At 68.2% G+C, this 14,745-nt stretch overlaps 2 protein-coding genes across 3 annotated transcripts; one reads left to right on the plus strand and one right to left on the minus strand.

Moving 5' to 3' along the window:
* Window positions 1–13: 13 nt before the first annotated feature.
* Window positions 14–8,190, minus strand: CLCF1 (cardiotrophin like cytokine factor 1). 2 transcript variants are annotated; one of them, XM_048306823.1, is made up of 3 exons: window positions 8,059–8,190; window positions 1,927–2,093; window positions 14–1,509 (listed from the first exon to the last, which is right to left on the minus strand). In XM_048306823.1, the coding sequence occupies exons 1-3, from the start codon at window positions 8,171–8,173 to the stop codon at window positions 1,018–1,020; spliced, it is 774 nt and encodes a 257-aa protein (XP_048162780.1). In that variant the 5' UTR covers window positions 8,174–8,190; the 3' UTR covers window positions 14–1,017. The 2 variants fall into 2 exon arrangements, with proteins under 2 accessions (XP_048162780.1, XP_048162781.1); XM_048306824.1 differs by lacking the exon at window positions 8,059–8,190 and adding an exon at window positions 7,133–7,281.
* A 4,372-nt stretch (window positions 8,191–12,562) lies between these two features.
* On the plus strand, window positions 12,563–14,727 carry RAD9A (RAD9 checkpoint clamp component A). The gene is made up of 11 exons (XM_048306760.1): window positions 12,563–12,750; window positions 12,829–12,899; window positions 12,995–13,129; window positions 13,218–13,332; window positions 13,415–13,514; window positions 13,639–13,748; window positions 13,830–13,936; window positions 14,030–14,094; window positions 14,169–14,270; window positions 14,350–14,554; window positions 14,627–14,727. Exons 1-11 carry the CDS (start codon window positions 12,717–12,719, stop codon window positions 14,723–14,725), a joined length of 1,143 nt encoding a protein of 380 aa, XP_048162717.1. The 5' UTR covers window positions 12,563–12,716; the 3' UTR covers window positions 14,726–14,727.
* Window positions 14,728–14,745: the final 18 nt, after the last annotated feature.

Raw genomic sequence — 14,745 nt, forward strand, 5'->3', positions numbered from 1 at the left:
GGGTGGGGCAGGGCGCTGGAGAAAGGCTTTTATTCGTTCATACAAGAATAGATCTTCTGCAATAAATACCCCAATAAATAAACATCTCCAATAAATAAACACTCATAGACGCACCGGGACAGCGGCCACGCCCCGGCCGCGCCCCATGGCCCCACCTCTGCATCCATGGGCAACCGTGGGGGAGGCGGGGCTTGGATAAAGGGGCGTGGCCGGCTGCGGGGAGGAGGCGGGGCTTGCTGCACACGCGAGTGGGCGGGGCTTATTGCCATCCGGGGCGGAGCCTACTGCTCCGGGGCGGGGCTTGCTGCTGGCTGGGGCGGGGCTTATTCCTACACTCAGAGGGCGTTGGTCCTTTTTGGGATGGGCAGGGTTTGCACCCACTCCGGAGATTTTAGGAAGGGGGACAGGCACCCTGGAGGTTGGGGACACCCTGGCGGGGCACTTGGAAGTCAGGACACCTGTCCCTTAAGACACAACGTGGTGGCAGAGGGGCTGCAGGGTGACTGTGGTAGCACTTTGGGGTCAGGAACTCCACCCCTTAAGGCACAGCCGGGTGATGATGAGGATGTGGAGCGGCTTTGGCAGCACTCTGGGGTCAGGAGACACAGTTTTGAAGGGACACTGGTGGCGGAGAGGGGACGTGGAGCGGCTTTGGTGGCACTTGGGGTCAGGAGACCCATCCCTTACAGCAGAGTGTGGTGACAGAGGGGATGTGGCATGGCTGTGGTGGGTGGTACATGGGGTCAGGAGCCCCTCACTTAAGGCACGGTGATGGGAGTGGGATTGTGAGGTGGCTGTGGTGGCACTTGGGGGTTAGGAACCCTATTTCTCAAAGCACACTGGTGATGGAGAGGGGACACGGGGTGGCTGTGGTGGCACTTGGGGTCAGGAGCCCCATCTTTCAAGGCACTGCCAGGTGATGAGGTTGTGGGGTGGTTTGGGGGTCAGGAGCCCCATTTCTCAAGGCACACTGGTGGTGGAAGAGGGGACCTGCATGGCTGCGGCGGCACTGTGGGCTCAGAACCCCCTCGCCTCCAGCCGCAGGGTGACCACAGCAGGCGGCACCTTCTTCTTGAGGCGGTTGAAGTCCTTGGCCGAGCGCCAGAGCCAGGTCTGCAGCTCCTTCAGCAGCCAGAAATCATCCATCTTCTTCAGGAAGTCATTGGGGGCCGCGGGCACGCCGGGGGGCGTGGGGGGCGCGGCGGGGCCGGCGGGCAGCGGGTACCCCAGCGAGGACATGACGCCGCCGATGCTGAGCACCAGCCCCTGGAGGCTGGCGCAGAAGTGGGCGAGGCGGTGGCGCAGCTCGGCCGTGCCCACCTGCCCGTCCAGCACACGCAGGTAGCAGAGCAGGCGGCTGTAGGCCCGGTAGTTGGCGGCCAGGCGGGCGTTGTCCGTCAGGCCCCGCCACAGGTCCAGGTCCACCGTGGCGCTGGGCACCCGCTCGGCCCGCGCCAGCCGCGGAGGGTTGAAGTCGGGCTCATTGAAGGGGGGACCCAGGTAGTTCAGCTGGAAGGGAAGGGGGGTGCCAGCGGGGTCAGGTCTTCACGTCCACCCTGTCCCCACACATCCCCCCCATCCCAGCTCTCCCTTCGCTTACCACGTCCCCCTTCCCACCGTGCCCCCACTGTCCCCAGGCCGGACATGCCCAGCACACCCCAGGCAGTGCCACCGTCACCGCTTGGCACCCAACGTGCCGGCACCGCCGAGGGCACGTCAGGGCAGGGACGGGGAACCTCCGGGTGAGTCGGCGACGCCGGCGGGGAGGGAGAGGCGGATGCCCGCGCCCATGACGGAATCATGGGCCGAGGGGAGGGTGCCCGGGAGCCGCCCTGCGCCCCGGGGGCGATGAGGCATTTCCGTGACCTCCGGCGTGGGAGCAGCTGGGCACGGGGTGGATATCCCGGGGGGTAGATGAGGACTCACGTAGGTGCCGGCGAGGGTGCGGAGCTGGTGCTCCAGGTAGCGGGTCAGGTCGTAGGTCTGCTGGATGGACTGGCCGGCGCCCAGCTCCTCGGAGCAGTTCAGCGCCGGCAGCGCCGGCAGGTTGCAAAGCGCGGCGCACAGGAAGGTGAAGATCCCCCAAGAGTCACCTGCGGGGGACACACGGCACCTCAGGGGGGGTGACAGGGACACTCCGACTCTGTGCGTGCGGCGCTGAGCCTGCGGAGTATCCCTGTGTCACCCGTCTGAGCGCGGGGAAACTGAGGCACGGAGGTGAGGAGGGTGGGGGCCGTCTCACCTCAGCACCCCCCTTGGAGCAGCAGGGACCCCCCACCTCAGTGCGGTGACCCCCCGGCTCCCCTCGGAGCGCTCCCGCCCGCGGCTGCACCAACAATCCTTTATATGGTCTGGAGCAGCGCGCCCGCGGCATTCCCGCCGGGACACACGCCTGGGATATATTTGGGCACCGCCAACGCCGCAGCGGGCCGGGCACCCAGCGGGGACCCCCGCCGGGGGGCCACCGGGAAAGCGGTGGGGGGGTGGGACGCGGCTCCGAGGAGCGGCCGGGGCGCGGGGTGACCTTTGCGGAGGCACCGGAAAGCGCCGGCGGGGTCCCCGTCATCGGCCTGACGTCAGGGCGGCCCGGGACCGCGGCCCGCCGGCCGGCGGCTGTGGAAAGGTCACGGCCCGCGGCCAGGACACGCCGGCCAGCTGGCACCCCCGGCTGGCCACAGCCGGCCTTCCCGGCAGCGCCTCCCGGGAAAGACCGGCCGCTGGCACGGCTCGGCACCGCGGGGCTCCTGCTGCGGGCAGCCCCCCGTGCCCCCGCGCGTCACCGCTCCCCGTCACCGGCTGCCGGTGACGCACGAAGGTCCTCGGGGACACCCCGGCTCCGGCCACAACAGCCCCACCGCCGTGGGTGTCCTGCAAACTGCAAGGCTCGCTGTGGGGGATGCGAGTGCCCAGTGGGTGTGCAGGACACTGGTGACACCTGGGAAACGTCCAGGACACACCTGGGATACGCTTTGTGTGTGTGCATCGCACAGGCACCGTGCACGTGTGGCACCGTGCACGTGTGTGATGCACCACACGCATGAGACACCACACCGGTGTGTCACCTACCACACGGGCGTGTGACACGTGTGGCACGCACAGGACACGCCAGGCAAGCGTGCTACGTCCTGCGCACACACCCCACGAAGGGGGGGACACGCTGATGCGTGCCATCCACGCGTGACACGCCAGGCACACACCACACCGTGCTGTGACACCCCATGTGACTCCACATGCCCCCGTGCCCCCCGTGCCGGTGGGTGGCAGCCACGGCTGGCCCCGGCTCGCCCGGTGCCCCGCGGTGGGCACGTGCCGCCGCTTGCCCGCGTTCCGGTGCGTCCCAGCGCGTGGAGCGGGTGGCCGGCCCCGCGTGCGTGCGAGCGTGGGCCGGGGGGGGCTGGCGGGGGGGCTGCGGTGACTCACACCACACACACCCCCCCTTCCCGGTGTTTGCTTTGGCCGGACCCTCGCCCGCCGCCGGCTCCGCTTTCCAGGCGGGATTTACACCCGCCCCGGCCTGGCCAGGGCCAAACCAAACACAGCCAGGGAGCGGGATGGGGGGGGGATGGCAGGGATGTGGGATTGGGATGAAGCCATGGTGTCTCCCGGGCAGGTGGCCGGGGCATGAGGGTGAGGATGAGGATGATGGAGGTGAGTGTCTGAGGGATGGGAATGGTGGGATGCACAGAATGGATGGCACTAGGTAGTGGTGACCATGACGCAGTGACGACAGTGACCCTGGCACAGCACTGACAGTAACCATGACACACATGACACAGCAGTGACAGTGACACTGGCACAGTAATGATGGTGGCCATGACACAGCAGTGACAGTGACTGTGGCACAGCAGTGATGATGACAGTGGCACAGCAGTGACAGTGACCATGGCACAGCATTGACGGTGACCACAGCAGAGGGGTGATAATGGCCCAGCCATAGCGGGTGCCCCCGCTGTCCCTTGCCCACCCCTGTCCCAGTGGCTGGCGCCGGGCACCCACTGGCACAGACAGTGGAGGAGGGAGGATCCAGCCGGCACAGCTGGATCCCGGTGACGTTGGAGAGGAAGAGCCCGAGGGTTTCAAAACCGGCCCTGGAGAACGGCCAGGATGCTCCCAGCCCACGTAAGCAGCTCATGGCGTGCCTGTCCGGGGTCACCCGCTGGGCCCTGGGGACGCCCGAGGAGCCGGGGTGATGGGGGGCCATGGGAGCGGGCACCCTCTGGCTCCGCCAGCAGCACCCTGGGACACCCACACCGGACACACCGGTGGTGCCCCTCGCACACGTGGCAGCGGGGACGTGGCTCACCCGCTTTTGAGGTGACACCCGGGACCCCTGGCCTGCCACCCGGCCAGTGGCACAGGCAGCATTGCTGGCCAGACCTCCTGGCCAGTGGCCGAGGCGGGAATTCGGCCACGGAGCTGGTGAGCTGTTCCCTGGGCATGCTGTGGGCAGAGCCACCAAGGGCCGAGCGACCGCAGCCCTCCCAGAGCCGCTTTCCCGAAACTCTGGTGGCGGGGGTGGCAGCCGGGAAGGGGAGACCCCCTGGCCCCGGAGCCCCTGGCAGCGGACGGAGCTGAGCCGGCCCCCGACGCTGCGGCGGGAGCTGCCCTATCTGATGGGCCGGCGTCCAGCGGCGAGCAGAGCCTCATCCCACCCCGCAGCCCCATTCCTGGGGCCAGCACGGGAGGTCTCGCTGTGGCCAGGCATGACTGTGGCACTGAGGACAAAGCAGCCCTGTCCCCACTGCCTCAGCCACTGTCCCGGCCACCAACTGGCAACACTTAACCCTCCATGGGGCGTTTCCCAGTCCAAAGTGGCCGGCAGCTCCAAGGGGCTTGGAGTGGGTGACACTCAAGGGCTCATGGACAGATGCCTCTGTGTCCCCACACTGCTGGCATTTAACTCCACTGTGTCTGGGGAGGTGACACCATGGCATAGCAGCAGCCCTGTGGAGCCAGCACGGTGGGGGCACGAGGATGCTCACATTCCACACCCGGATATCATGGACACAGCATTCCCTGAGCTCCAACAGGAAGAACATGTGTGCCCTTGCTCCCCGACAGCGCCCACAGCCACCACAGTGGGCTCCCCATCCCATCCATCCCATTCTATTGCATCCCATCCACCCCATCCTATCCCATCTCATCCCATCCACCCCACGGCGAAGCCACCGTGCCAGGAGAGGGTGGTGGCGTGGGGGGCGCGTGGCCCTGCGTCCCCCCAGTCCCGGCCGTGCCTGTGCTCGCGGCGCTGAGTGTTTACATCCTGTCTCCTCCATGTGTTTATAAATGCGGCCGCGCACGGGAGACTCCAGCGAGGCCGTAATTAGCTGGGCCTGGATTTCCCATCCGGCTCCGGCTCCAGCTCCAGCCAGCGGCACAATGGAAACACCCCCGCCGGCGAGGGGGGCGCAGGCCCCTAATCCCAACCAGACCCCGCTGCCCTGCACGCACACCCCGCACCCAGGAGCCACGAGAGGCACCTCGAACCCTTCCCGCCGCTCCTGGCGCAGGTCACGGAGCCACGCAGCCCAACAGCTCCCCCAGCACCATTCCAGGGGTTCACAGGCACAGAGCCAGGCTGGCCGCTCTCCAGCAGGGCAGGGGACCCCCGGTGCCAGCCCGTGTGGCACCACAGAGCCGTGGGTGACACACCCTGGCACCTCCAGCCCCGCTGCCACCGCTGGCATCGCCCGCCACGGGGACACTGCCTGGCTGGGTCAGTGTGGGACCGGCAGCTCTGGCGGGCACAGCCGTGCCCTGATGTCCCCACAGCACCCTGGTGAAGCCCGGGACGCCTCTGTCACCCACAGGCCACGTGCCACACGCAGCCACAACACTGCTGGGCCAGCTGCTTCCCAGATATCCCGGATACCCCATCCAGGAGTGCATCCCCGTGAGCCTGCCGGGACGCTGGGACAGTGGCACAGGGACATAAGCGCTGCCTCCTCGGGGAGGGGGGCGGGGGGGCATGATTTATGGGGCTCGGTGCCACTTAGCAGGGCATAAATCTCCCCCCAGCGCGGCCCTGTAAGCAGAGCCCTCCGCATTTCCCCGCGGAGCCTGCGCCTAATGCAGCCCAGATGTGCGGCCGCCACCGTGCTCTCGCGCCGCCTGCTAAATAGGCACGGGGACACCGCGGATGCCGAGAGCCCCCGAGCCCCGCCAGGGACACCACCTGGGCAGCCCACGGGTGGGGATGTCCCAAAACAGGGAGCGGGGTTGTGGCAGCCGAGCTGCAGCCGTGCGGCCCCTCCTCGGCGTCCCCTTCCCCGCCCGTCCCCGCAGGCCTCGGCACCGGCTGTGCCACCGGTTCGGCCACGTCTGCCGGGATCGGCGGCAGCGGGAAGGGGGAGAGGAAGGGGCGAGGGAGGGCGATGGAGCCGCTGGGGATCCCGGCCTCGCTTTTCCGGTTCCCCGGCGCTCGCCCCGCTTTGCCCGTCCTGCGTCACCGCCGGCACCGCGGGAGCTGGACCCGAACCCGGCGCCGGCCTCGTGCTGCCCCGGCCCCGGCCCCGGTCCCGCCGCCCGGGACCCCGGGGAGCCTGGCGGAGCCCACACTTTGACCTTTTAAGGGTGTTTTCCAGCATTTTCCCCGATCCCCGTGTGCCGCCAGGCCGGCCCGGCCCCCCAACAGCCCCGGGGGTGCCGGTGGCCGCTGGGGCAGGGGGAACAAACCCGTCCCCTCCCCAGCACCCCAAAATCCCGCTGCTGTGTCCCGCAGCAATCTCGCCTGATCTAGCGGCGGCGTTCGGTGTCAAGCGCCGAAATCCAGCCCCGGGCAGGATAACTAACTTTTCCTGCCCCCCATAAATCCCACCGACTTTCCTTTTCCTCCCCTCTGTCAGTCCCGGGGTTTAATTCTCCGTGCTCAGCGGCGGTTCCCTCCCTGGTAATCACAAACATGCATGGAAAAGAGGGAACGAGAGAAAGAGGGGGAAAAAAAAAAAAAAAAAGAACAACAACCCAACCTAGAGAGGGGAAAGTCTTAAATCAATCCCAAAGCCAGACAGACGTTTTAATCACGTCAAATTAAAATCAGCAGTCGGTTTGGAAAGGGGGGAAAAACTCCCGGCAGATGCAGGCAGGGGAGTTGGGGCAGCCCCCCGCCCCGCGCCCAGCGCCGCTGGCTTACCTGAGAGCTCCCCGGTTACATTTAGCATAGTCGGGGTGCAGGGGGATTTTGGGGGGGCTCGGCTCTTGCTCGGCGCCCCGAGCCCGCCCGCTCGCCTCAGCCCTGGCTCGCTGCTTCGCTCGCGCTCAGGGTTGGGTGGTGGTTTTTTCTTTTTGGGTTGGTTTCTGGCTTTTTTTTTTTTTTTTTTTTTTTTTTTTTTTTTTTTTTTTTTTTCCTTCCCTCGGTCTCTATTTGTTTTGGTTTGGGCTCGCTCGGGTGTTAGGTGGAAAAAAAAAAAAAAAGAAAAGAAAAGAACCGGGGCGGGTTGGGTGGGTTTTTGGGGTGTGGAGGGTTCGCACCGTGCTCCGGCTGCCTCGCTCGCCGCCGTTCCCCCCTTCCACCTCCCTTGATTTGCTCTTTTGATTGGGGTCCAGGAATGCAGGAATAAAAAAAAATAAAAAAAATAAAAAAAAAAAAACAAAAAGAAGGAAAAAAAAAACTGGAGCTCGCATCCACCCTCTCCAAGCTGCTGCCTCCCTTCTTTCCTCTTTTTTTTTTCCCAATTCAAGTGTTAAGCAGAACCAGGTTGCTTTCAAGAATGTATTTGATGCAATTGTACACAAGAGCGGGCTCCATTCATTCCCTCGCTCTCCCCCCCGCCACGGCTTTATCCCCCATTTCCCCATCCCCGGGGTCCCGGCACCGGGCAGAGGTGGGGAGGCTGGAGCTGAGCCCCGGTGCTGCGGAAGGCGGAGGGGAGGGAAGGGAAGAGGGGGCTCCCCCGGGGTGCCGCTGGCCGGGTAGGAAGGGGGGGACCCCCCGCTTTCTCCCTCGCTGCGCCCCCCGTGCGCTTCTGGCTCCCGCCCGGCTTTTGTTAAAGTGGCAGCGGCGGGGCCGGTGCGGGGCCGGTGCGGGGCCGGTGCCGCTCGGCGGGGGGGGTCTCCTACCTGCTCTCAGCTCCATGCGGGACGGGCGCGGGGCCGGGGCTCTGGGTGCGTGCTCTGGGGTCCCCGGGCGGGCAGGCAGCGGTCCCGCACACCGGCCCGGGACTGCGGCTCCCATTTGCCGCTCCGAGCCCTCTCGCCTCTCCTCCTCCCCGCGCACAGAGCCGAGAGCCCGGTCCCGGGGGGGGCACGGGGGGGACGGGACGGAGGGGGGGGTCCGGGGAGGGGAGGACGGGGGGGGGGACGGTGCGAGGTGCGGCCGAGCGGCTCCTCTGGCGGGGCCGGGGCCGGGGGGGGGGGGGGGGGCGTGGGGGGCGTGGGGTGCCAGCCTGCCCCCCCTTCCTTCCCCCCCCGGGGCAGCGGGGAGGAGCGGCGGAGGGATGGGGCCGGCCGGTGCGGGAGGGTGGCGGCGGGGCGGGGAGGGTGGGGGGTCCTCGGCTCTTCGCTGGCACGGCCAGCCCCCTCCCCTCCGGCCGAGAGAGGGGGTCCGGGGGCCGCGGACCCCCCCCCGGCTTGGGGACCCGCAGCGCAGCGGGCGCTGCCCCGCCGGGACGGCGGCAGGTGAGCGGCGGAGCGGGGGGAGCGCGGCGGGGTCCCGGCGGCACGACCGGAGCCCCTCGGATCGGCGGCGGCGGCGGCGGCTCAGCCCCGGGGGGACCCTCAGCCCCGAGGGAGGGCTTCGCTTCTCCCGGCGCCCCCCGTCCACGCGGGGACGGGGAAGGACCCCCCCCCAGCCCTTCTCCTCCGGGTGCCAGCGCCGCTTCCTTCTCGATTTTCCTCCCCCGTTAGGACGAGCCCCGTCCCGGCGCCCGCGGGGCCCTTGGCAATGACCGCGGCGTTCCCCGCAGCCCACCCGGCGCGAGTGGGGTGGATTGGGGGGCGTGGGGAGACCCCCAGGGCCAAGCGGAGCCGCTGCCGGAGGGGAGGGGGGCGACCCGACAGCCAGAGCCCCTCGTCCCTTCCCCTCGTGGCCCTCATCCATGAGTGGGTGCTGCCGCGGGGGCTCTCTCGGCGGGGAGGGGAACGTCCTGGCTCCCCCCAAAAACAGCTTTGTTTAAAACAAAGGCGCTGGGAGCGCCGGGAAGGGCCGGGAGGTAACAGGCGGATTCGCTTCCACTCCAGACCCCGGCCCTGGCCAGGTCCGAGCCCTCCTGGACACGGGGGGCCTGCTCGGAGCACAGCGGGACCCTCTTTCCCCAAATCCAGCGGGACACTGGGTGCTGAAGTCATTAGCAGCAGTTTGGCGACCCCCCGTAGGGATAAACCACACGCGGGCGCGGTGCTGGCTGATTTATGGCTTGGGAAGTGCGGATTTGGTGTCGAATCCATGAGGAAGCGCCCAACAGGCATGTCACGGGTGGCGAGGGGGGCTCTGGGTCCCGTCCCCCGGGTGAATGGGGGATACTCCACAGCCCTGAGGATCCGGAGGTGTCAGACTGAGCTGCCCAAACGACGCACGGATGGACGGAGCCCCGGCCCGGTTCCCCGGCAGAGTGTCTGGGGGGATCCGCTCAGCGTGGGGCCGGCCCCCTCGCCCCCCCAGCCGCGGGACAGGGTATCTGGTTTCCCCCCCGAGCCAGCAGATCCCGCCAGCAGCGCTGGAGCAGTTGGGAAAAGCCGCCGGCCCGTCCCCGGGGGTCTCCAGCTTGCCGAGGCGGTGGGGCTGCCCCTCGCTGCCTGCTCCCCTCCCCAAAACCCAGCGCTGCGGTTGGGTCTGGGGAGTTTTCCAGCTGCCACGGCTCCCGCTGGGCCAACACCTGAGACAGGAGAGGAGGAGGAGGAGGGAAACGTGGCCCGGCGGACGCGGCTCCCGGCTTTCCCAAGCCCCTCTCCCCGTGCCAGCCAGCGGTGCCAGGACGGAGCCCCCGCCCCAGGACGAAGCGGGCACAGGGCACAGGCAGGTCAAGCCGCTGGGAAGCCTCATCTCCGCATCCTGTTCTTCCTCCTCCTCCTCGCCCGGTGCCCGCAGCGGCTCTGCGTGGGTGAGGCCGTGCCCGCCCTGCCCTCGGGGCCACGTCACCGGGCAGCTGAGCTCACCTCCGTCCCACCCCGCGGCCGCGGGTCCCCCGGCCGGCGCCAGGGCCAGCCCGGCCTCCCACTGCTGACCTTTGCGGCCGACAGCCGGAGGAGGGAGAGACGGGGGGCGAGCAGACCCAGAAATCCCGGCTTTAGCCCCAAACCGCCCGCGAGGCGCGGGCTGGGAGGCTCCGGCAGCGCCCGGCTCCTTGGGGACACCCCTGGGGCGCAGGCAGGGGCACGGAGCAGCCATCCGGCTCGGCGTGTCCCCTCCTGCCGGGCTGGCAGCAAGAGCCCAGCTGTGGCCGTCTGTCTCCCCGCGCCGCTGCCTGGGCGAGGGCGCCGTGCCATGTGCCGGGAAGGAAGCCGGAGGAGCGGGAAGGACGCTGGGAGACCGCCCCGAGCCCGCCGGGTGCGAGGGAACACCCCTGTCATCTTCCCTGCCATCCCTGGGCGAAGCTCCCCAGCCCCAGGGGGAGTCATGGGAGAGGCGGCGCGGGCGCAGCTGAGCCTGGGGGTGCCGGAGCCCCCCGAGGGCTGCCAGGCTCCAGCTCCCAGCCCGTATCCAGCCCTTCCCTGGTCGGCGCTGGTGGGAAGAGGGAGGGGTGGCCTGGCCCTGGCCGCCGCTGAGGTGTGTGTGTCACGACTGCAGCCAGCTGCGTCCTCTCCGCAGCCCCATAAAACGCCGAGCCCCGAGGCCAGAGCCCCTCCTGGGGACGCCGGCTCCAGAGGAGCCCGGCTGCTCTGCCAGAGCTGGAACGGACACTCGCACACAATCCCATCCTCCTCCTCCTCCTGGGAGGAAGGGAAGTAGCCAGTGCTCACCCCAGGGGTGGAGGAGCCAGATCCGTCTGGAGCCCGAGCCCAGGCCAAGGCAGGCCTGGGAGTCCCTGGAGCGCCGTGCTGGCGATCCCAGCGCAGCCCCGTACACGTGGCTCGGGCTGTGGAGCCCCACAAAGGTCAGGAGTTTGTGTACCTGGAGAGGATGCATTGCTGAGGGGCGCCGGGTCCGGAATCCCGGATAAAAGGCACTGAGCACACCAGACAGGGAAAGGAGAAGGAGGAGAAGCTGTCACCATGTCCTGGAGGATGGCAGCCACGGAAAAAGGGCTCTGCACCCCCCTTCCCACGTCCCTCTGCTCAGGTGCCAGCCCTGCTCCGCAGTGGGGCCCCTCGGCTCGGGCTCCACGGCCACCGAGCCCGGGAGGAGGGACTTGGGAAGCGGCTGCTCCAGCGGCAGGCGGGAGCCGGCTGGAGGACCCCGCTGTGAGCACGACTCGAGTTCCTCACAGCCACATCCCCCTGGCTCCCTCGAGGCCACAACTCCAGAGCCTGTCGCTCCAGGCTGGCTGCGAGCACAGGCTGCTGGCTGAGCCCGTGTCACATCCCTGGAAGTGCTCGTGGCCACACTGGAGCAACTGGACCAGTGGGAAATGTCCCTGCCCATGGCAGGGGGGTGGGACTGGGTGGGCTTTAAGGTTCCTTCAACCCAAACCATTCTGGGATTCTACGGACAACCCACGGATACACCTAGTCAGCCCAGAATTTACAGTGCACCCCCACTGGAGAATCCTGGGACACCCCCAAGAATCCATCCTTGGAAGTGCTTGGAGCAACCTGGTCTAGTGAAAGGCGTCTCTGCCCATGGCAGAGGATGGAACTGGATGAGCTGTAAGGTCCCTTCCAACCCCAACCATTCCATGATTCTATGGGATGCACAGCCAGCAGCACCTCCAGTGTGGACAGAAACCACCGAGCATTGACTTGCAGCATCTGACTTCCCCTGTGCCCCTGGGAGACAGGGATCCCCAAAACACAAGGATCTCGGGAAGCACCGGAGCAGCTCCAGTCCTTCGTGGGGAGCACCGTGCCCCGGGAATGCGGGAAGGGGCGAAGGGACCGGAAAGAGCAGGCAATGCTGCGGAAGGGCAGCCCCGCCCGGGATGCTGCCGGGAATGAAGCGAGGGTCAGGGTCCTGGGAGGCACAAGCAGGGAACGGCCCCGGGACAGCCCCGGGATGAGTCGGAGGGCCCCGGGAAGGTCCCGGTGCGGGGCTGAACGCCCGGAGCCGCGCTGAGGGGCACGTCGAAGCCCCATTGGCTAAACCGCACGTCACTCGGAGCGCCGCCCAATAGCGCGCCGCGGGAGGCGGGGCTTACCGGCGGGGTAGTCCCGAGAGCCGCGGGGCCGGGGCCCCGCCCCTCCCGCCGGTCACGTGAGGCCACGCGCAGCGCCGTCACGCGCCCCCTCAGCGCGGACCAATCGGCTGGCGGCGGGGGCGGGACGGAGCGGCGCTCCCGGCCAATGGGGAGGCGGCCTGGGAGGGCGGGCGCGGGAAGCCGGGAAGGCACCGGCGGGGCGCGGCGGGGAAGAGGCCGGGACCACCGGGAAGGGACGGGGCAGGGGGGCTGCGGGACACCACTGCGGGGCCGCTGGGGACAGGCGGCACCGGTGGGGCGGGGAGGGAACAACAACGGCGGCGGGGGGGGCGGCGAGGCCCGACCAGAACCAATTGGAGGGCGTGGCTTAACCCGCGGGCTCCCTGAGGGGCGTGGCCTGCGGGGAAGGGGCGTGGCCTCTCTGCGGGGGCCGGGGGCGGCGGGCGCGAAGCCCCCACGTGCCCGCCCGCTGCCGGTGCCGGTGCCATGAAATGTGTCATCGCCGGCGGCAACGTCAAAGGTGAGCTAGGCCTGGGGTCCCGGGGGGTGCGGCACGCCCGGGGGGCCCTGCCTCACCCCCACACCCTCTCCTTCCCAGTCCTCGGCCGAGCTGTGCACTCGCTGTCCCGCATCGGCGACGAGCTCTACCTGGAGCCCACCGAGAACGGGGTACGCAGCGTCGGGGGGGCCGGGTGGGAGCTGGGGGGCACTTGTGCCCCCCTCCATCCCTGCAGGCCGTGCCAACACTGTGGCTGTGTCCCCAGCTGTCCCTCCGTGCCGTCAACTCCTCCCGCTCCGCCTTCGCCTCCTTCCTCTTCGCGCCCCTCTTCTTCCAGCTGTACGAGCCGGGCAGCGCCGGGCCCGACACGGAGCTCTTCCGATGCAAAGTCCACATGAAGGTGCAGTGTCTGGGCCCCCTCAGAGCTCCCCGTTCTTCCAGGGGGACCCAGGCAGGTGACAGTCCCCATATCCATCCCCTGCCCACAGTCTTTCCTGGGCGTCTTCCGCTCACTGCCCACGCTGGAGAAGTCGGTGGGGAAATGCCTCATCCTGCTGAAGCCCCGTGCCAGCCGCCTGGTCCTGCAGCTCCACTGCAAGTACGGTGAGTGCCGGCGGGGACATGGCCCGGGGGTGACAGGCTGGCACCGCATCCTGCCCCGCTGAGCTGCTGTCCCCCCTGCCAGGTGTCACCAAGACACACAACCTGGCCTTCCAGGAGTGCGAGCGGCTCCAGGCCGTGTTCGACACCCAGCGCTGCGCCAGCCGCCTCTGCGCCCCGGCACGGTGAGGGGGGACACCACAGGGGTGGCACTGCGGTGGGCAGAGCGGGATGAGGGCGGATGGAAGGAGGGACCCCCGCCGTCCATGCAGGATTTGGGGTGCTCAGCCCCCTTCCTGTGCCCCTCAGGGTGCTGGCAGAGGCCGTGGTCCACTTTCCCCCGACGCTGGCTGAGGTGACACTGGGGACTGGCCCCGGTGGCAAAATCAGCCTGCGGAACTACGTGGAGGATGAGGCAGGTGAGTCCTGCAGGGTTAGGGGGCCCCTTCCCCACCTTGGGGTGCCCTCCAGCCCCCCATCCACCCCATTTTCCCCTGCAGAGCCGAGCAAGACGATGGTGACGGAGCTGTGGCTGGCTGAGGACGAGTTCCAGTCGGTGGCTGTGGCCTCGGGCTCCCACATCACTTTCTGCCTCAGGGAATTCCGGGTGAGTCCCCACCCAAGCTCCATAGCCCTGTGTCACCCCCCCCCCCCCCCCCCCCGCCACCCAGGTCCCCCTCACCCTCCCCTTTGTCCCCAGGGGCTGCTGAGCTTCGCCGAGGCTTCCAACCTGCCCCTCACCATCCACTTTGACGAGCCTGGCAGGTAGGAGCAGTCACCATGTCCCCACCCATGCCAGCCCTGTCCCTGGCACCCCCTCAGCCCCTCTGTGTCCCCAGGCCGGTGGTCTTCACCCTGGATGACACCGTGCTGGAGGTTCACCTGGTGCTGGCCACCCTCTCTGACCTGAAAAGCAACTCCCAGTCCCCTTCAACCAACGGGTAAGTCCCAGATGAGCCCTCCAGCTGCCATCAGCAGGGCCCAGAGTGAACATTCCCGATCCTGCTCTGTCCCCCTCAGCGTGTCCCACCTGCCCGTCCCGTCAGACGACTTTGCTGACGACCTGGAGTCCTACATGGCTGCCATGGAAACCAGCGAGGGGGGCTCAGGGGGGCCCCCCAGCCCCACCTTGCCCCTGTGCACCCCCCGGCCAGCCGAGAGTGACCCCGAGGAGGAGGAGGAGGAGGAGGAAGGAGCTGTGCCAGGGACCCCCCCGCACAAGAAGGTTTGGGATGGGTGTGCCTGGGGGCAGGGGGTGGGCACGGCTTCCTCCTGACCCCCCTGTTTCTCCCCACAGTTTCGCTCCCTGTTTTTTGGCTCGGTGATGACACCGGGAAGGCCCGGCCCGGCCACCACCCAGGAGGTGCTGGCGGAGGACAGCGATGGAGAATGCTGAGCCCCGAGTCACTGCCACCC

Source organism: Corvus hawaiiensis, chromosome 6 (genome assembly GCF_020740725.1).
Source record: "Corvus hawaiiensis isolate bCorHaw1 chromosome 6, bCorHaw1.pri.cur, whole genome shotgun sequence".
NCBI lineage: Eukaryota > Metazoa > Chordata > Aves > Passeriformes > Corvidae > Corvus > Corvus hawaiiensis.

Excerpts from the sequence above, each read along its gene's own strand:
- CLCF1 (XM_048306823.1), bottom strand. The coding sequence starts at position 8,173 with ATGGGAGCCGCAGTCCCGGGCCGGTGTGCGGGACCGCTGCCTGCCCGC. Across the intron at positions 2,094-8,058 it reads CCGCATGGAGCTGAGAGCAG|GTGACTCTTGGGGGATCTTC; the intron begins GTAGGAGACCCC and ends TGTCCCCCGCAG. Across the intron at positions 1,510-1,926 it reads GCACCCTCGCCGGCACCTAC|CTGAACTACCTGGGTCCCCC; the intron begins GTGAGTCCTCAT and ends CTTCCCTTCCAG.
- RAD9A (XM_048306760.1), top strand. The coding sequence starts at position 12,717 with ATGAAATGTGTCATCGCCGGCGGCAACGTCAAAG. Across the intron at positions 13,937-14,029 it reads TCTGCCTCAGGGAATTCCGG|GGGCTGCTGAGCTTCGCCGA; the intron begins GTGAGTCCCCAC and ends CTTTGTCCCCAG. Across the intron at positions 14,555-14,626 it reads GGACCCCCCCGCACAAGAAG|TTTCGCTCCCTGTTTTTTGG; the intron begins GTTTGGGATGGG and ends TTCTCCCCACAG.